Source organism: Heteronotia binoei, chromosome 5 (genome assembly GCF_032191835.1).
Source record: "Heteronotia binoei isolate CCM8104 ecotype False Entrance Well chromosome 5, APGP_CSIRO_Hbin_v1, whole genome shotgun sequence".
NCBI lineage: Eukaryota > Metazoa > Chordata > Lepidosauria > Squamata > Gekkonidae > Heteronotia > Heteronotia binoei.
In genome coordinates this window covers 84,131,642-84,152,178 of record NC_083227.1, presented here as the reverse complement: position 1 = coordinate 84,152,178, position 20,537 = coordinate 84,131,642, and the positions used below count along the sequence as shown (strand labels likewise).

At 44.8% G+C, this 20,537-nt stretch overlaps 1 protein-coding gene across 5 annotated transcripts in view; it reads left to right on the top strand.

Moving 5' to 3' along the window:
• CELSR3 (cadherin EGF LAG seven-pass G-type receptor 3) overlaps positions 1 to 20,537 on the top strand; it is a 98,242-nt gene that overhangs the window by 20,640 nt on the left and 57,065 nt on the right. For all 5 annotated transcript variants that reach the window (XR_009555440.1, XM_060239715.1, XM_060239713.1 and 2 more), the window contains exon 2: positions 7,180 to 7,812. Coding sequence is in view for 4 of the 5 variants with exons in the window: in XM_060239715.1 (XP_060095698.1) it covers positions 7,180 to 7,812 (633 nt within the window). In the remaining variant the exon portion in view is untranslated. The remainder of the gene's footprint in view (positions 1 to 7,179; positions 7,813 to 20,537) is intronic.

The window sequence follows — 20,537 nt, the reverse complement described above, 5'->3', positions numbered from 1 at the left end:
GTAGACAATAGGACAGTTGTAGGGTTAAATGGTATTAGACACTCTTGGTTAGAAGACAATGCTGTTTCCATTACTCTTAAACATTAGTCTGTAATACTGTGACATATACAATCATCTGTTGTGTTTATTTGGAAGGAGAATGGCAACTTCTGACTGTAGTTGGTATCTCTACCAGGTTTGTTCTTTAATGAAAGCTACTTCTAATGGGGGGGACTCCCAAGATATCCCCACCCCCAGCATGTTAACAAGTTTTGTTCTGTCCTGGAAACAGAACATATTTATTTATGTATTTATATAATTCAATTTATATCCCACCCTCCCCACCGAGGCAGGCTCAGAGTGGCTCACGTGCTCATGACTATACAAGAGTATAGACATAGAATAAACAAAAAAACAATAAAAACAATTTAAAACATAGAAATTGACATTTCAGGTGCTATGATCTTAATTATGTTGTCTTGCTGTTCCAGCTAGATGTTTTCCATAGAGCAGATCTTAATGGTCCAGATGTTCTATATAGCTTCTGGGTTTGAGACAAGGGCAGCCCCATGTAGAGGGCATTGCAGTAATCCAATCTCGACATCAACTCTAGGAGGAGCACCAGAAATGAAGCTACCAGCTAAGCAGCACAGAAAATAAAAAAGCACAGCATAGAAAAAAAACCCCAGCAACCTAGAGCAGATCTGTTTGAGATCTATTCCTGGGTCTTCCGGGGGCTGCATAAAATAATCTGCAGCAGTTGATGAGATACCAGTAGCTCATGAGCTACCTGTTGGAGTACCTGTTGAGCTACCTGTTGGAGTACCTGCTCCTAAAGCACTTCAGAAAGACCACTGTGGCAAGAGGGATCTAGCTACTGGTTTCATCTTGAGGAGTGTTTGGCTCCTTGAACCTAGGAACATTCTCCTTGAACATTTGCCAGTTGTTTGGAACCAGACAAAACAGCAGCTTATAGGTACAGAGTTTTCTTTGAGTTTTCTGCAGAGGGCCAACACTTAAAAAGGCACAAATTCCTTTTCTTTAAAACAAAAACAAAACCCCGCATCAATATTAATACAGTTGTTAGGAAGTCTACGAATTTACAACAAAGATGCTTTTAAGATAACATTTGTATCCTGCCCTTCCTTCTACAGGCACAGGATGGCATATATAGGATTACCCCTTTTTATCTGCACAGCAATCCTGCAAAGTAGGTTAGTTTGGGAACCCATATTTCACCCTCCTAGTCTTAGTCCAATAACTCACTTCACCAGACTATACTGGCTTTCTTTTCATACTTAACTATATCTAAGAATTGGCCTTTGACTCTTGCTCTGAATCTTGCCTCCCCTTCACATCAAGTGCCCCAAACTTTGGTGCTGTACAGATTGGTATTAATGCAGGAAACACACAGAATTTATGTGGCCAGGTCACCTTCACAACTATAGCAGTAGATGGTTACTTCATTCACATATAATACTGAAGCTTTAGGAAGGCATGGGTTGTTGTTTTTCTCACTTAAGCTAAAAAGTAAGAAAATATTGGGTAGGAAGTGCGTAACAGAGAGTATATACAAAGCTTTCCAGTAACCTTGTTTAGGGAGCTTCCCAGAGCTTGGTCAGGCAATCTCGATAAGATATGTTATTTATTCAATACTATAAAATTTCTGTGAGTTTTCCAACAATGACCTACAGCTCTAAAAACCATCCGTTGTACTTGCTTCCCTAGCTCTGCTTGAATACCAGTAATGCCCATAACATAAACAACCAAATAAATGCATGGATATGATCAGCACATTTTGCCCACGCTCTTGAGACTTCCTCGGAATAATCACATTTACTGCATAAAACATCTCATAGTTATATGTTAAGTGTGTTTATACTTTCTATCAGCATCATAACTACAGGACTCCAAGTACTAATTACAGTCTTTAAGAGTTGTGGGGAAGGAGAGCCACACATATAAACAAGTGTTATGTATGAACTGCTTGGAGCAAGGGAAAGATAAATGTGGTTAGAATCTCCTTGTCCCTGATCAAGTTATAAATTCCAAAATGTGGACTGTAATATTAGTGCCATCTTCTGATCACTGCCATAAAACCCCAAGGTTCTTCATTTTTGTTCTTTACAAATAGTCATTTTTAGCCCTCTTGGTTATTGTAGAAGAACATTGTAGTATGTAAGACAATTTCTGCAAAATTTACAAAACTGCTTGATATTTTTGTATATATACATCTCAAGTTTTTAAAGACCTTTTTTATATGGGTGCGTGTTCTAGGGAACTTTTGGTTAGCCTAGGCTCCCTACAGCATGTACCATTATTGGAAATGTATATTTTGCCTTGTAACATGTAAAGTAGCATGCAGTGTAGTTACTGGATGGTTTTCTATTGTTGAAATGTGTTCACTCTCACAGTTTACTTTGTACTCTCCTCCTTTATACCTGTATTGGCCTCCAGTATTCTATGGCGGGGGTGGGGTGGGGTGGAGTAAAACATGACAAATTCTCTTTCCCCTGAATCTGTCTTAGTATATTTTGAACTACCCAAACTGTGCTAATAGAATAAAGCATCCAAATTACAACATACCAATGGGTGTGATTTGCATAATTTATTCCAAATACATACTGGACTGGTACACGTGATGTTACCTTGTGATTAGTGTTCCCTCTAAGCTGAGTTAGTGCGAGCTAGCTCACTTACACATTTTTGTCTTAGCTCAGGAGCTTAGCCCAGAGCAACCTAATTTATGCAGCAGCCAAATTGCCCACTCACAACTTTAATGCCAGTAGCTCATGAAACAGAATTTTTGCTCACAGGACTCCACAGTTTAGAAGGAATCTTGCTTATGATATTGGCAGTCTATAACTGGATCCTCTAATGGATAATTGAGATGTAAAAGGGGGGAAAGGACCCCCTACCATAGTTTACAGTAGCCTGGGAGGACCATTTAATATCAGGGATACAGTATGGGGGGGATAATTAAAACTACCCTCCCCTAGTGCCACTGTCCCAATCCATATAGCCCCCAGGGTTGTTTTTTTGCAGTTGAAATGCTCATAAAGGGATCTTCAGTGCTGTGTGTAGTTTGGCTCTTAGTGAGCTCTAGAATAGACACCCAAGCCTTCTGGAGACAAATGCATCATGGTTTCCCCCACCCCTAACAGCACCTCCTTAGGATGCTTTGGATAAAGCTAAAGAAGCTTCCCCAAGTCCAGAGAGCAGCAAGTTGGGCATTGTGGGAAGCTGCTGTAGGTTGGGGTACGGAATGCTAGTCCTGCTGGACAGCTGTGCCTGTGGAATCCACAAGGCAACCCTTTGATCACAGCCTCTGAGACTTCAGGAACCAGAAGCTGCAATTTTGTAAAGCGGAACTCTTAAGCCTCCTCAATATGGGCTCACAGGAAAAGTGCTCTGCTCGATTTATTACTGATAATTAACACAGCTGACCACCCATGGACAGTGGTGGGAGTGATGCTAGCTGTTGCACAACAGAGCATATAGCTGGAGGTGCAGATAGGGCTTGCTAATGCAGTGGTGGGGCTGCTGGCTGAATATCCTGTGGTGCTTTGTTATAGCTGAAAGGAGCGCACACACTCTGATTATAAATAGCCACAGTCACATCTTTCCATTTTTCAGCTGCAGGGAAAAAATATGAAATGTGTATAAATAAAGCACAAAAGAGTGTGAAGACATATCATCTGGAGTGTAATGACTTGACTTCTTATTCTCCAGAAGCTCTTTTCCAGGCGAGGACCATTCCATCACAGTCATGCCACGCTGAAGCTGCTTTCCCCTCACAGTTATCATGGAGGGCTGGGGACATAAGGAGGACTTAGCTAGGAGGGAAGGAACCAGGGAAAAAAAGGAGGGGTTGGTCTCTCTGAGTTGCTTGGTGCAGCCCTGTATGGAATATCCCAAGACACATCCCTTCAGAAGTCATAGATGGACAGAGCTGAGGCTCAGGGTTGGCCTTGGCGTGAAACATTATGAGCCAGCTGTACATGAACACATAAAGCTAACTTATAATGAATCAGACAATTGGTCCATCAGGGTGATACTATCTGCCCTGACTGGCAGCAACTCCTCATGGTCTCAGGCAGAAGTCTTTCATATCATCCCCTACAGTGTGGTGTAGTAGCTTAGAGTGCTGGACTAATACCTGGGAGAACCAGGTTCAAATCCTCACTTGTGCCATGGAAGCTCATTGGGTGACCTTGGGCCACTCACTTTCTCTCAGTCTACTCTACCTCACAGTATTGTTGTGAAGAAAAAATGGAGGGGAACAGAATGATGTGAGCTGTTTTGGGTCCCCATTGGGGAGAAAGACAGAGTACAGGAGATGCTCTATCACAGAGACACAGTCCTTCTCCAAAATTGAGGGTTGGTTTTCTGGCTTCCAATCTCTTTCTGTTACTTAAAACCTACAAAAAGACGAGTGTGTCATTTTGACCTTTTCCTTTGAGAATGAAAAGTGGAATCTTTTCCTATAGAGACTGATGGCAACCTCGAGAAACTAATTTCCATCAGGGAAACAGTCCAAAGAGGTCAAGTTAGCTCCTCCTTGCCCTGCACTGCAGATCCAATCCAGTTCCCTCTTCCACAGCTGTTTTTTAGGCTAAAAGAAAAAAAAAACCCATAAGATCTAATATCAGACTTCCAACATAATACATAGTTGTTGCTCTAAGCGCAGGTGTATCATTTGTCACTGAAATAGGACTTCAAAATATACCCTTGCATTTTGCTTGTTATAATGCTAGAATTCATGCTTAAGAAAATAGCTTATTTAAATGCAATCTAAACATAGTACAAAATATGTCAAAATTACACATTATGCTTTCTTGATCCAATTAAATATTAGAGAAAATTCTAATCCCTTTCAGCGATTGACAGTACAGAATGGAGGGGTTATGTGCAACTTATTCTAAGTGAGTTGCCAAGGAGTATAAGGGTGAGAGATATAGTGTGTGTGGTGTAGGAGACACATTTTGCTCTTAGTTCACAGTGGCTGAACTAAGCCATCTGGCTGATTATTTGCTTTTTGAGATTGTTCTGAAATAGAATCAATATCTAACTTTCAAATTTCCTTATGATGGTTACAAATACAATGGGCAATTGCCTTTTTTTTGTCTTTGAATTTTGTGTGACTCTTTTTCCATGCAGTCAGAGCAGATTCCTAAAAATGAGCATGTTAAATAATGTTTTCTGTGCTGCTCCTCATCTTTGTGCTTGAATATGTGGTGCCTAACATGGCTTGTATATCATTCCTTGAAATGAAGGATAGCCAGCAATCTTGAGGGAAATGAGTGGTTTTGTCTGTGCATGTGTGTGAGAGAGACCATGTGACAAACAGCATGTGAGTTAGAGAGTCAGAAGAGGGAGCTTTCTGTTCAATGGTGAATAGCAATGGTACTTATGCTTACTGTAAAACATTTCTACTGCACTGTACATTTCCTTCGTTCCTTGCTGACAATCAATAAAATGCATTCCCTGCCCTGAATAGCTTACAGTTGAAAGATGTTTCCCAAGGCAAGTCAGCCTGAGGGTCACAGGATTCTACAAATGCATAAATTTGTGCCACATTTTCTGCAAGCCAGGAGTGGCAAAGGCCCAGTTCTTTCCTTCATTCCAACTCTCTGGAGGCTTGGGAGGTAGCAATTAATAGCAACAGCGCACTAATCATTTCCTTCCTCCTTCCTCAGTGCTCAGCATATTATATCACATCTCTCTGCCTACAAGGATATTCAGAGCTAAGATTCCCTCCCTTACATGTTGCTTGTCCTGTGTCTCATGACACATCTGCATGAAAAAAAGTTGGGTACATTGGTTTAGTGGATTCATTCTTCGCCAGAGGGGCAGGGTACAAATGAACAGAAATATAAATAAATAAATAAAATGGACTTGGGCAGAATGATGCTCTACACCTTCAGGCCTCAGTCTCAGTGATGCATGTTTTTTAAAGTGTGATGCGGCATTAGCTTAAGGAGCTGTTATCAAAGGTAAGGGGGTGGGTACATGTGTGTGGACTTTACCCATTAAACTCTCAGCCTTGGCATAGGCTTTAGATACTTGTATACAAAAGCATAGCCTTGGGGGCAGTGTTTCTGGGGAAGGCATAAAGTGGAGACAGACACTGAGACAGAGAGAGAGAAGGCGGAGAAAAAAAACATGAAAGGAAGGCTTTATTAGAAGGCAGTGCAATAAAATACACCAAGTTGGGGAATGCAATAAAAGCAGTAAATAACGCAAACTGAGTAAAGCAAATCACACAATAGGGGAATGAACAACAAACAAGCAGTTAAACAATTCCTTGCTCAAGTCATCCCCATTAAACTAGATGTGTCCACCCATGTCTTATCCAAACTGAACCCACCTGTGAATGTGTGTGAATTCTTCAAATAGAGAAGCCAAAGAAGAGAAAGTAGGAGGGAAAGAGAGTGTTATGTGTGCAGGAGAGTGAGGAGAGACTGGAATGAAGGGAAAGCAGTGGAGGAGAAGTGAGAAGGCAAAGAGAGGGGTTTAGGGACTTAGTTGAGCCCTTGTTGGCAGGAGAAAAGGGAGGAGGCAAAAGTAGCACACGGTGCAGGAGCAAAAGGAGAACCGGAGGGGGAGTTACTGAAGCAGGACCAAGTCAGCAGAGGAGAACAAACAAGAGAACTGTGGCCATAGAGAAGCCAGGCTGGGAAAAGAGGGTGAGGGAGAAGGACAGAGAGGGAAAGAGGATCAGGGTTAGATAGAGACAAAATTCCATACATTGCCTGATTCCTGTAACAGGAGTGAAGTTTCAGAGTCTGAAAGCAGTTAGGGAACATTCCAATGGACTAAGCATTATCCCATCACAGTGGTGGACAAGCTGCAAGATGCTGAACTTCTCACCTGCACTACCACAGATCTATTAATCCGATTTTTAGGTCAATTCACATAACTATTCAGAGCTTATTGTTCCAGATGAAACATTTAACCTGAGTCTCTAAATCACTGCTCAACCAAACTTTAGAATACTCTAGAAATAGCTTGAAGATAAGCTATGGCGAGTTGTGACCTGGGCACACAATGAAGCCACACACTGAACAATTGGTTCATCATAGGCAAAATAATGACAAAGTTTGGAAGTTGAATGTTTCTGTTTTCTGAATTTGTGGAGGCTTGTTATATCCCAGTTTAAGAACCTCAGTTCTAACATCTTCTGTGTCTACTCTGCAGATGGGATCCACAGCGTTACAGCCCAGTGCGTCCTGCGAGTCATAGTAATCACTGAGGATATGTTAGCCAACAGCATCACTGTGCGTCTAGAAAACATGTGGCAAGAGCGGTTCCTCTCACCACTCCTAGCCAGTTTTTTAGAGGGTGTGGCCACAGTGCTAGCCACGCCCAAGGAAGATGTCTTCATTTTTAACATCCAGAATGACACAGATGTTGGAGGCCAAGTGTTAAATGTCAGTTTCTCAGCAATGGCACCTCGTGGTGGCCACTTCTTCAGCTCTGAAGAACTTCAGGAGCAACTGTACATGAAGCGCATGACCCTGACCTCAGTCTCCATGCTGGAGGTGTTGCCCTTTGATGATAACGTTTGCCTTCGTGAACCTTGCCAGAATTACATGAAGTGCATCTCAGTGCTCAAGTTTGACAGCTCGGCTCCCTTCATCGCCTCCCCCTCCACCCTCTTCCGGCCCATCCACCCCATTACAGGCCTGCGATGCCGCTGCCCCCAAGGCTTCACTGGGGACTACTGTGAAATGGAGATCAACCTCTGCTATTCCAACCCTTGCCAAAATGGAGGTGTCTGCACCCGCAAGGAAGGCGGTTATACCTGCATCTGCAGCCAGCATTTCACAGGTAAGGGCTTGATTCTCACTGAACAGGAAAGTATGCTGTAGCTAGAGGCATAGGTATTTTCTAGGTAAAACAAACAAAACCAGGATTCTGTTTTCAGATGCTCCCTTATTCATGACTAGGCACAGTCTGTACTGAAACAACTCAAATTCTTTATTCAGGAAAACTCAATGTGCTTTATTTGTGTGTTTTCTTTTCCTGATTGCAGTGAATGCTTGAGTTTTTGCAGATTTCAGAATATACTGTAAGGGCTGGAATGGTGGAGACCAGTGAAAGAGTGGAGGTATGGCTGAGGGTAGAGAAAAGCTTAGAAGCATGGAGACTGAAATAATGGGTTAGGGAGAGGAAGTAGGCATATAAAAGAATAACCCATGAAGCCAGTAGGTGGCCTGCACAGCCTGGGCACGTCATAATCATTTCGCACATACCACTGATCAAACATACACATAAAGAGCAGACACAATGATTGCTTGTAGCACCACCCCATTAACAATGTCACACTTTTAATTCAATCAGAATCATGTTCTCCGGGACTTTTTCTGTACACTTGGATCTTACCAGAGTACATTCTGTCTGTCAATTATTCATCAGAAACATGATGAATGCAGAAGAGAAGGAGGTGCATGTGATTCTTGCACCTGCTCCTTATACTGGTTAGGCAACAAAGCACAGTCCAAGATTCTTCAGCTCCTTCCCATACCCTATGCTTGACAGTCAAATTGAATAAGAATTACTGCAGGACAGTTTAGAGAGCCCCGTGGCGCAGAGTGGTAAGCTGCAGTACTGCAATCCAAACTCTGCTCACGACTAGGGATGTGCAAAAAAAAAAAAATTCGGTAGTACACGGATTCGGAAATATACGGGGGGAAAAAACACAGAATCCCGTATATTTCTGAATTCCGTAGTCGGAATAGCCGCATATACGGTAGATGCGCGGCTATTTCCGAATATACAGCCCCATTATACCCTATGGGCCATTGAAATAAATGGCAAATAGGGTATATTTGAAGCCGCCTGGAGGGGAGGGGGTTTGAGGGAGAGCCCCCAAATTTGCAGGGAACCTTCAGGGGACTCTCCCCTACAAACCTCCCAAGTCCCAAAAAGATTGGGCCAGGGGGTCCAATTCCTGGGGCACCCAAAGCCAAACCTAACTTCACACCAGAGAATCTCTATAGGACCCAAATGCACTCTATAGGACCCAAATGCACTCTATAGGACCCAAATGCACTCTATAGGACCCAAATGCACTCTATCTACTCTATGAACCCTGCCACACAAAACACAATCTGCTCAAGGTCTGCTCTGCAGACCTGGCTGCAGCAAACCCAGATGCCAGCTCTCCAGCCCTGCCCCAAAGAACACGGAGAGAGCTGGCCAAGCACAACAAGCATGCTGGCTCTGGGTCTCTCACCCAGGTGCCAGCTTCCTTGCCACAGAACACACAATCTACAGATGCCAGCTCTCCAGGCCTGCCCCAAACAACATGGGGAGAGCTGGCCAAGCACAAGCCTGCTGGTGCTGGGTCTCTCACCTAGGTGCCAGCTTCCCCCCAAAAGAAAACCAGAACCAGGAGAAGGGACAACAAAAGACCAAGAAACTCAACTGTTAAAAAAGTGGCCTTTTCACCAATAAGAAACCTCAAGCCAAATCAGTCAACAACACCGCCCCCCCCCCCCCCGCCCCTAAAACCAGAAGCAGGAAAAGGGGGACAACAGGACAGGAGGATGCAAAACCTGCAGCAATAGAGAATAGATCCAAACAGAAGGCCAACACAAACTGTTAAAAAGTGGCCTTTTAAACAATGGAAATTAGGCCAAACAGCATCCCCCCCCCAAGAACCAGAACCAGAAGAGAAAAGGAACAACAGCAGCACAACACAATAGCAACAAATCAAACACAGAATCCTTTTAAAACAGTAAAAAACTTAACTTTTAACAATACAGGAACTTTATCAACCCCTCCCCCCCCCCCAAAAAAACCCCTTCACCCTAACCCCAAGAAATCCAAGCCACCCAAATCAGGAAAAGTAAAAGGACACTGCACTTTTAAAAGTCCTCTCACTAAAGTAAGATATGGGCAAATTGGCAAACCCCACCCCCCACCCCAGGCCCTCTCCCCCAGCAGAACCCCCTAACCCTAACCCCAAATAAGCTACCCACCACCCAAATCTAGATAAGTAAAGGGACTCTGAGTCTTAAAAAGTCCTTTTACCAACTAAAATAAAAACAAGAACCCCAAGACTGCCTTACCTTAGACGTCTTCTCTACTCCAGGCAAGTCTGGTAAGGCTGAGAGAGAGCAGCAGCAGCTGAGGCCAAGGGCCAGCATAGCACAATCTCTCTCACACACCAACACAGCAGCAATGGAGGAGTCCAGCCAGGCAGACTCCTTAAAAAGGTTTTCTGGCCCTACAGAGAGCAGTTTCAAAAAATAGCACTGCTCTCTGATTGGCCAGACAACAGTGCTTATTTGGATACCCAAGTAAGCAAAAGATCAAAAGAACAACAATGTTGCTGATGGCTGGGGGATCAGCTACACAACAGCCCTGCAAAGCATGCATTTGCAAAGCATTTTGCAAATGCATGCTTTGGATTGGCTGCTGGGGCTCCTCTTCCCCCTCCCCCCTCCCTGATCCCAGGGAGGCTATGGGAGAGGCGGGAAAAGGCTTCCAAAGGCGAGAAAGGAGGCAAGCAGCTCCCCTGAGGCTGCAGAAGCCCCTTTCCCGCCTTTTCCATTGATTTCCGTATACTTCCGAATATCTATACGGAAATATACGGGGAGCCATACTCTGCTCCTGCATAATGGGTCCCAATTGGATTCGGCTGTATGCGATTTCGTATACAGCCGAATCAGGGGTGATTCAGCGGTTGATTTGGTTCAGCCGAACCGAATGCACACCCCTACTCACGACCTGAGTTCAATCTCTGTGGAAGCAGTGTTCAGGTAGTCGGCTGAAGGTTGACTCAGCCTTCCATCCTTTCGAAGTCAGTAAAATGAGTACCTAGTTTGCTGGGGGAAAAGTGTAGATGACTGGGGAAGGCAATGGCAAACCACCCTGTAAAAAAAAAGTCTGCCGTGAAAACGTCATGATGCAACATCACCCCAGAGATGGAAATGGCTGGTGCTTGCACAAGGGACTACCTTTACCTTTTTATGGTACAACTACGCTCTTATTCTATGAAGTTCTATGGGACTGAAAATGTATTTTCTGAACTCTGATACATCTAAGTCCTGCTCAGTTCCACAAGGCCTGTAAGACCAAGCTATTCCATCTGGTGTTTGATTGTTAACTATGGAATCTGACAAAATGATTACATCAAATCTGCTATGCCACCATCGAGACCAATAGATGTGGCTGGTGCCTGTTAAGATTACTTGAATGCCGCCTTTTTATTTATTATTGTACTGAAATAGCACCTAAGTGTCATTTTAACCTGATGTTTTTATATTGCTGTAGTTTTTATCATGAATTGTGAGCCACCCTGCTTTGGCAGGGAGGTTTGCATATAAATCAAACTAACTTACTCACTCACTCACTCACTCAGTAACAGAAGTGGGTTATAGAACAGAGTTAGAGTCTAGTAGCACCTTTAAGACCAATGAAGTGCTCCTGGACTCCAACTTTGTTCTATTGTTTCAGACTAAGACAGCTGCCTACCTGGATCTATCTACATAGAAGTGGATTATATGTTTGCTGGAACTTCCATAGTTTCTTTTCTAGTACTCCATGCCTACCCACAACTGACTACTTTCTCCACTGGGCTTAACCTTAAGAATAATTTAATCACTTCTTTCACTTTCCAGCTCAGTGATATTTATATCTTTGTACAGCACTATATTATGTTAGGATTTCACTTTGTTCTGGCCACAAAGTAACACAACAAGTTGTCAAATTCTTCAGATCCCAGCCAAAGCTACTCTGTGCTTTATAGGGGTTAGTGTTTCCAATACTCAGTTGGGGGCAGGGGATCTCCCAGTTTGGAGGCCATCCCCCCACTTCAGGGTCATCAGAAAGCAGGGGTGGGGGGGGAGGGAAATGTCTGCTGGGCACTCCATTATTCCCATAGGGTATAATGGAGAATTGATCTGCGGGTATCTGGGGCTCGGGGGGGGGGAGCTGGATTTTGAGGTAGAGGCACCACATTTTCAGTATAGCATCCAGTGCCTCTCCTCAGAACACCCTCCAAGTCTCAAAAAGGTTGGATCAGGGGGTCCAATTCTATGAGCCCCCAAAGAAGGAGCCCCTATCCTTCATTATTTCCAATGTAGGGAAAGCATTTAAAAGGTGTATAGTCCCTTTCCATGTGATGGTCAGAACTCCCTTTGGAGTTCAATCATGCTTGTCACACCCTTGCTCCTGGCTCCACCCCCAGTCTCCTGGCTCCACCTCCAAAGTCCCCAGATATTTCTTGAATTGGATCTGGCAACCCTAATGGGGACCCAGTCAGAAAAAAAACGTTGTGATGGTTAGCAGGTACCATGGTTAGCAGGTAACATGTCCCATGCTTAGGCTGCTTTGCAGAGGTAGTGGAAATACTTTCTGGACAGACCACTGTTCCAAAATTCCCAGGAGGCCTTCTTTGTAAGGGTGAGTAGGCAGGATAGATTAGAAAGGAAGTGATGGAGATAGCAGCACAGCCAGCCATGCTTTGAGTTATAAATCTTTATGATCACACTTTCCCCTGGGGACATGTGGAACTGTTTTGCTTCTTGATTTCAGAAACTGTCTGCTCAGGACTGAGAAGCACAGCTGTAACTGCCGCAGCAGTGGAATGGGGAGACTGCTAGATATATGGGCATCAGAATTGCCTTTGTTGTCAGTGATAATGAAGTATTTTCATGGCCGCGTTACACATTATAGGTTGAATCCAAACCTTGTTTCCTATGCTCAGAAAGGCATTTTCATTGGCAGGAGTGGAGTGGCCAGTTTTACTGATTTCCCCTCACACAGGACACTGTCCTCAGACTTGTGAAGTTTCCCTGACCTTGAGGGATACAATTCTAGGGGTCTCAATGTACCAGAGCAAGGTGGGGAGGGAAAGATATAGTCAGTGATCTTTAAGTCCATTAACTTTGTTCTACTTGCAGACCATTGGCTACAGCCCATTGATTGTTGAAGGAAATACTGGTCTTACACCAGTATCTTCTGTAGCAAAAGTTTGAAGTGAGAAAGTGAAATATTTATTTTAAAATCCTATGTGCCACTTTTCTGACAAGCACTCAAAATGGCTTCCAGCTGTACAGATAAAAGCATGACTATTAAGACTAATAGGAACAGATTGGAAACAATACAATAGCGCAACAATTTCCAAATATTCCTTCAAAAATTCAGTGGTACATTATTTCCTGATGATTACCAGAGATGATGCACCCCACACTTCTCTTGACAACCCATTCCAAAGGCCTGGAGCTGGCACTGAAACAGCCTGCATACAGGCTGAAACCATCCTAAGATTCAGGTCGGAGGCTGCAAGCAGCTCTTGTTGAGGTGAGACTAGAGCTCTTAAGGGCTCATGAGGGGAGAGGTGGCCCCAAAAGTATGTAGTTCCAGTCTATTAAATGCTTTAAAGATTAAACCCAGCCCTCTGAATAGGTTCAGAGACTTCTGTTCTGTGGTTCTTCCCTCAGAGCATACAAGTCTCTAGGGATGCCAGCATTCAGGTAAGACCTGCTGATTCCCCAGAATTATAGTTCATCTCCAGATTACAGAGATTACCGGTAGTTCCCCTAGAATAAATACATGCTTTGGAGAATGCAGTCTGTGGCATTGTACCCCACTGAGGTCCCTGTCCTCCCCAGCCTCCACCCTCAAGTTTCCAGAAGTTTCCTAAACTGGACTTGGCAAAAAAAAACCCTTCCCCCAATCCCCTACCAGTGGCCAGGGGGGACCTGGCAACCCTACATGTCTCTCAGTAGGTAGGGGAAGGGCTGTCCTCTCCTTAGGTGGTTTCTAGGAAGACTAAAACCAGGGCCTTTTTTGTGACACTATTTACCAGTACTGAGTACCAGCACCTGGTGGGGCGGCTCATTCAAGTTCTGATCTTTGAGCGTGTTCAAATGACACTAAAGAATGTGTTTTGCAACTGGATCATTACTGTGTAAGAATAGCAAAAATCCAGTTGCAAAACACATCACTAAGTGCAGTGTGAAAGCATCCTTTGTGTGCCAGCTCAGCACACTCAGCTAGACAAAGACAGAGAGGTCTCTCAGGAACAGCCGAGTGAGGGATCTGTAAAGGAAAGGGGGAATTGTTGGAAATTGGCCCAACTTTATATAAGAGTACTGACACCTCCCCCCACCCCTTGTTTTACAAACAAACAAAAACTGGATAAAACAATGGACAGAAGAAACATTCTCAAGTCCTCCTTGGCTGTGTCCTACTTGGCTGTGTCCTGTGGCACTGATGACAGCAGCAGTCCAATCCAGCCTTTTCAGAATCCTCTCAGGACACAAACCTTTTAATAGCAGGCAGGGAAGGTGGGGAACGGGCTGCTTCAATTGGATTCTTCTCAGCCGACTGGCATTCCCTGCCAGAGTTGAAGGCAAGAGCTCCCTGGCTTGGCATTTTTCACGCCCTGTGCCTGCTGCTGACAGTGAATGATGTGAGCTGAAGGCAGGGCAATGCACAACTCAAAGTCATGCAGTGACCAATACCAGATGATTTCAGGAGGTGTGAGGGGGAGATTTGCTTTTAAACAATCACAAAAAAAGGAAGACATTTTAATTCTTAAATCCTCCTGGGCAGAAAACTTGAAACAAGGTTCAGGAAAATCAAAGTGCTGTCATCTGGGCATAGAAGCCGCAAAAGAAAGAGGAGGCAACAAAAAAGAAAAAAGGATTTTACACTAGGAGTGTGCTGTGAGGCAAGACTATGTTGCTATGGGGTCAGCCCCAAGAAGATGTTTTTTGTACAGTTTGGTTCTTTTCATGAGAGACAGTTTCCAGATTCCTGTCACATGTTGATGTTAAGCCAGATGATGCGAGGAGAAGAAGAAAAATACACAGAATGACAGCAGCTCTGTATCTCTTGTAACCTGTTTTTCTCCCTCAGACCACAATCCTAAACAGAAGCATTTTCCGCATAAATCAATGTGACATGCTCCCCAGTGAACATGGTTAGGAGGAATTATTAAATTATCTCAAGCTGCTGGTTTCCAAAATGGAAACCCAGTCTAGATGCTGTGTACTATTCTAGTTCTAAAGTCTTATCACAAGAGGAATGCAAGTGCAAGGAGAACTATTATTTTAATTTTTGCCAGCAAGATTGTGTTCAGGGTCTGGTAGAACTGTGAATGCTGCTCTGATGCTTGATTACCTCGAATTCATTCTTATAACTTTAGTGTTTTGGATCTCTGGATAAAAAAAAAGGGTGAGATCAGAAATTTGAGAAAGAGTGTGATATAGTAGCTATAGTGTTGCATGTGGGAAATTTGAATTCAACCCCCTGCTCCACCTGTTCAGTGGATAATCTTGGTTAAATCTCCACTTCATCCCACTCCATCTATTAACTTAACTGGCTTCCCAAGACATCCTTATGAAAATCCTGCGCAGTTTTTTGGCTGGGAAACCACAACTGGTTCAAGATGAGGCTGAGAGTTTCATGGCTGAGCTAAGATTTGAATCCAGATCTCCCAAGTCCAAGCCAAACATTTTGTGCTTTCAGCCCAGCCTTCTTTACCAGGTTATTGTAGGAATGAATAGATGTAACCCTCTGCAAGGCCATCTTGAGTTCTGTGGAGAAAGAATAAGACAGAAATCTCTTTGATAAAGTGTTGAAAGGGGGAGAAATAATAACATTACTGTGCAGCTTCAGTCAAGTATATTTACTTAGAAGTAACCCCCCTGGAACCTATTGCCAAGTAAGCATTCATTGAACTGCAGTCCATGCACAGTTCAGCTGGTTAGAACTTTAAGCATCTGAGCTGTTGCCCCAAAAGGTCCGACCAGAACCAATGGGTTGAAATTAAATCTGAAGAGTTTGTGGCTCAACATTAGGAAAACTTTCTGTTAGAGCAGTTCCTCAGTGGAACAGGCTTCCTCGGGATGTGATGGGCTCTCCTTTTTTGGAGGGGAGCAGGGAGCACCTCCACTGGCTCCACCACTCTGATAAGGGTCTGTATGGGAGGGCCCAGAGCACCCCTGTATCTTCCTTATTAGAAAGAACCTTTTAACCATGACCAAAGAGACATGAGGACCCAGGCAGTTTAACAATAACAACAGTTTATTGTAAGTGCTCAAAAACAACAAGTGGGTTATAAAACTTTTTAGTTCAACACTTAATAAACAAACACAGTAAAGGCTGGTACAACCCCCCCCCCCACACACACAGCTACCTATATTAGGGGTGTCAAATATGTGGCCTGGGGGCCAATTCAGGCCCCCGGAGGGCTCCTATCGGGCCCCTGAGTGACTGGCTGTCATCAGCTTCCTTCTCCCTCTCTCTTGCTTCCTTCTGCATTACAGCTTGCTTTGCAAGGCTTGCTTGATCACACAGGAGCTACAGAGCAAAACCTCTATTTTCTCCACTGGTAGAAGAACCTCCCTAAGGGAGGAAGTGGGGAGGCAGAACTTGCTTGGCAAAGCTCTCTTAATCATGCAGCAGAGCTACTGAGCCAAGCCTTTCTTCCTTCTATTGGCTGAGGCTCCCCCCCTTGGTCACCTGGGGAAGGAAGAAAAGAGCCGGAGCTTCCTTTATCCAGTTCCCTGGATCCCACTGGAGAAATACAAGGAAAGCACCTTTAAGGCCAGTAAGTGCTAAAGTTTTAAGTATGTTTTAAGTTTTTTTAAAAAAATCTTTAACTGTGTTTGTCTGTGTCATTTATAAAGTTTATATCTCTGCTACCTAATCTTAAATAGGTACACACAAGGCCCGGCCTGACATGGCCTGGCCCCGCCCAACAAGGTTTCATTTATGGCAGATTCGGCCCTCATAGCAAAATGAGTTTGACATTCCTGACCTAAATGTTCCCTTCTTCGAATCTCAATAGACTCACTCACCCTCCTTGGATGAGGAATTCCCTCCTCCTGCCTTCTGTCTTGCAGCCTTTTCCAGAGAGAACACACCTTGTCTGTGGTGTGGCCTTTTATGCTGTCCTCCCAGGTTCCACCTTCTTCTGGGCCAGTTTTCCCTCCAAAACTGCTTTCATCAAATCAGAACAGATGGGATCCTGGGAGATGTAGGCCCACTTTCAACTCCTACACAGGCTTCTCTGGAGCCTGTAAGCCTCACTAAGCCTAGGATCACAACAGGAGGATTTTAAACAGAGGCTAAATGGCCAACTGACAGCAATACTGAGGCTGTGAATTTAGGCAGATCATAGGAGGAGGACAGGAAGGGTTGCATCAGTGCTTGATTATCATGGCCCTTTCTTAAACCCAAGGGAAATGCTGTTCACCACTTTGAGAACAGGCAGAAATTTTTCTCCAGGCCAGTTTTGCTAGGGATCCTGGAGGGTTTCTTTTTGCCTTCTTCTGGACCTGGAGCAGGCAGAGTGTGTGGGGAGAGGTATTTGTGAATTTCCTGAATTGTGTATAGGGTTGCCAAGTCCAATTAAAGAAAAATCTGGGGACTTTGGGGGCGGAGCCAGGAGACTTTGGGGGTGGAGCCAGGAGACACTGGGGGTGGGGCCAGGAACAAGGGTGTGACAAGCATAATTGAACTCCAAGGGAGTTCTGGCCATCACATTTAAAGGGGCAGCACACCTTTTCAAATGCCTTTCTTCCATAGGAAATAATTAAGGATAGGGGCACCATCTTTTGGGGCTCATAGAATTGGACCCTCTGGTCCAATCGTTTTGAAACTTGGGGGGTATTTTGGGGAGAGGCACTAGATGCTATACTAAAAATCTGGTGCCTCTACCTCAAAAAATAGCCCCCCCAGGGCCCCCAATACCCACGGATCAATTCCCTATTATTCCCTATGGGAATCATTCTCCATAGGGAATAATAGAGTGCCCAGTAGACATTTCCCTCCCCCCACACACACTTTCTAAAGGGAGGGAGGGCCTCCATACCAGGGAATCCCCCTCCCTCTCTCACACACACACAAATACTTACTTGGTCTTCTTCCGGAGAACTGTGCCTGCTGAGAAAACGAAAGCAAAGAAGGGAGGGGCCGTTCTCCGAAGCCCTTCCTGTTTCCTCCTTCCTGCCCAGCCTTAAAGCGACAGGGATTTTACAAACTGCTCAGGAGCTCTACAACAGGAGCTCTATAGGTATGTTCTCCCCCCCTCCCCCCCCACCCCCCCCCCCGCGCTTCTCAATTTTTGAAGACCGGGAGATTAAGCTGGGAACCCAGAAGTCTCCCGCTAAAGCGGGGGGATTGGGAACCCTAATTGTGTAGGGGGTTGGACACTACATGACCCTGGAGGTCCCTTCCAACTCTATGATTCCATGGTTCTATAATTCTAACAGAGCAAAGAATTACTATCTAAGTTCAAGTGTGTTTACTCTGGAGTAAGGCCAACTGAATTCAGTGGGACTTACTTCTACAGAAACAATAGCACTTTTAAGACCAACAAAGTTTTAATCAGAATGTAAGCTTTTGTGTGCATGCATACTTCTTCAGACGAGGAATGAGGTACAGTGAACAGAGCTACATATAGCTGGTGGTCTTAAAGGTGCTACTGGACTCCTACTTTGTTCTATTGCTTCAGACCAACACAGCTGCCCACCTGGATCTTTCTACAGAAACGGGCATTCAGCTGTGGCATTAGTGTTTTCACAAGCAGGGCACAGCAGGTCCTTAATATAGAGTCAAATACAGATTATTCATGCTGCTGAGACAGCTATTAACATGTCCCTGTCCACAGCAAACCCATGTGGCTTTGGCCTACTGGATGGGTCACATGTTCACTGGACAGAGAAGCAAGAAAAACAGAGCCAGAAGCTGCCGATTTATAAAAAGGCTACAGAATATGTTATTGGCTTCTGCGGTCTAGCATGCCTCCCCCCCCCCCCCTACCATGGAGATTGTGGCTGACAGGAGTGAAAGAGGCAGGCCTCTTTGCCTGGCTGGTGAAGAGATAAGCAAAGTCAATGGCAATTAACCCTGAGTGTTTGAAGTGTGAGCACACATTAAGAAAAGGGTTAATGTGCTTGCTTCCCTGTCACTTTCTGGCATCTCCCCATTTCCCATATTCAAGTGGACAGGAACAAAGCAAGAAATCAGAGGAGAGAGAGAGAGAGAGACTAGCTTCCACCACTCTTCCAAGAATTATTGCAAAGAATGAGTGCTCTCAGATCTGCTAAACTGAGTATACCAAACAGAAGCAGAATGGATACTGATAGACGGAAGGTGAAACTAGGGTTGCCCACTCCAGCTTGGGAAATTCCTGGAGATGTTGGGGGTGGATGCTGGGGAGGGAGCTCAGCGGGTTATAATGCCACCCTCCAAAGCAGCCATTTTCTCTAGGAGACTACTGATCTCTGTCATCTGGAGATCAGTTTAATTCCAAGAGATCTCCAGGCCCTACCTGCAGGTTGACAATCCAAGGTGACACAGGTACCTTCTGTCAGATCTCCATCTAACTAGCTATTTAGCATGATTCTTCTGCTTGTAATGTTATTATTTATTCAGAAAATCTATGCTGCCTCACCAGAGACCTGGTCAATGTGGGACACAAACTAAAATGGTACAATGAAATCATATAACTACATATAACAACATAAAAACAACACACAAAAATAGCCAAGGTACCCAAAAAAACATAAAATAACATTCAGCCATACAAAATGATATTCATATAATAGTCTCAGGCCAGAAGTAGACCATAAAAACAGATTTAAAAGAAGCACCCATCAATTAACATTGGGAGCCAGTAGTTAAGTGAGTGGACTCTTATCTGGGAGAACCAGGTTTGATTCCCCACGCCTCCACTTGCACCAGCTGGAATGGCCTTGGGTCAGCCATAGCTTTCACAGGAGTTGTCTTTGAAAGGGCAGCTGCTGTAAAAAGTTCTCTCAGCCCCACCTACCTCACAGGGTGTCTGTTGTTGGGGGGGGGAGAGGAGATTGTGACCACTCTGAGGGTGAGATATAAATGAAGCTAAATCCGACGAAGACAGAGGTCCTTTGCCTGGGTCGCCGTGGTCCGGGGAGGGAGATTCCCTTACCGGCCCTCGACGGTGTGCCTCTGTCAGCGGCGCACAGGGTTAGGAGCCTGGGGGTGCTACTGGAGCCTATCCTAACTATGGAGGCCTAGATAGCAGCCACTGCCAAGTCCGCATTTTTTCATCTTAGGTGGGCAAGGCAGTTGGCCCCTTTCCTGGAGGGCGACGACCTGGCAACAGTGATCCATGCAACGGTCACCTCGAGGCTGGATTACTGCAATGCCCTCTACATGGGGCTGCCCTTGTGCCGAACCCGGAAGTTGCAGCTAGTGCAGAATGCCGCTGCCTGGCTGTTGTTAGGGCTCCCTAGACGGGAGCACATCCAGCCGGGACTTCGGGGACTGCACTGGCTGCCGATAACATACCGAGTTCGGTACAAGGTGCTGGTTATGACCTTTAAAGCCCTTTATGGTCTGGGACCTGCCTACCTTAGGGACCGTCTCTCCCCACATGTCCCCCAGAGAGTGCTGAGGTCGGGGTCTCAGAACCTCCTTACAATCCCTGGGCCAAAGGAGGCCCGTCTGAAAGCGACCAGGGACAGGGCCTTCTCGATTGCAGCTCCCTGTTGGTGGAATCAGCTCCCGGAGGAGGTGAGGGCCCTGCGGAACCTTGAACAGTT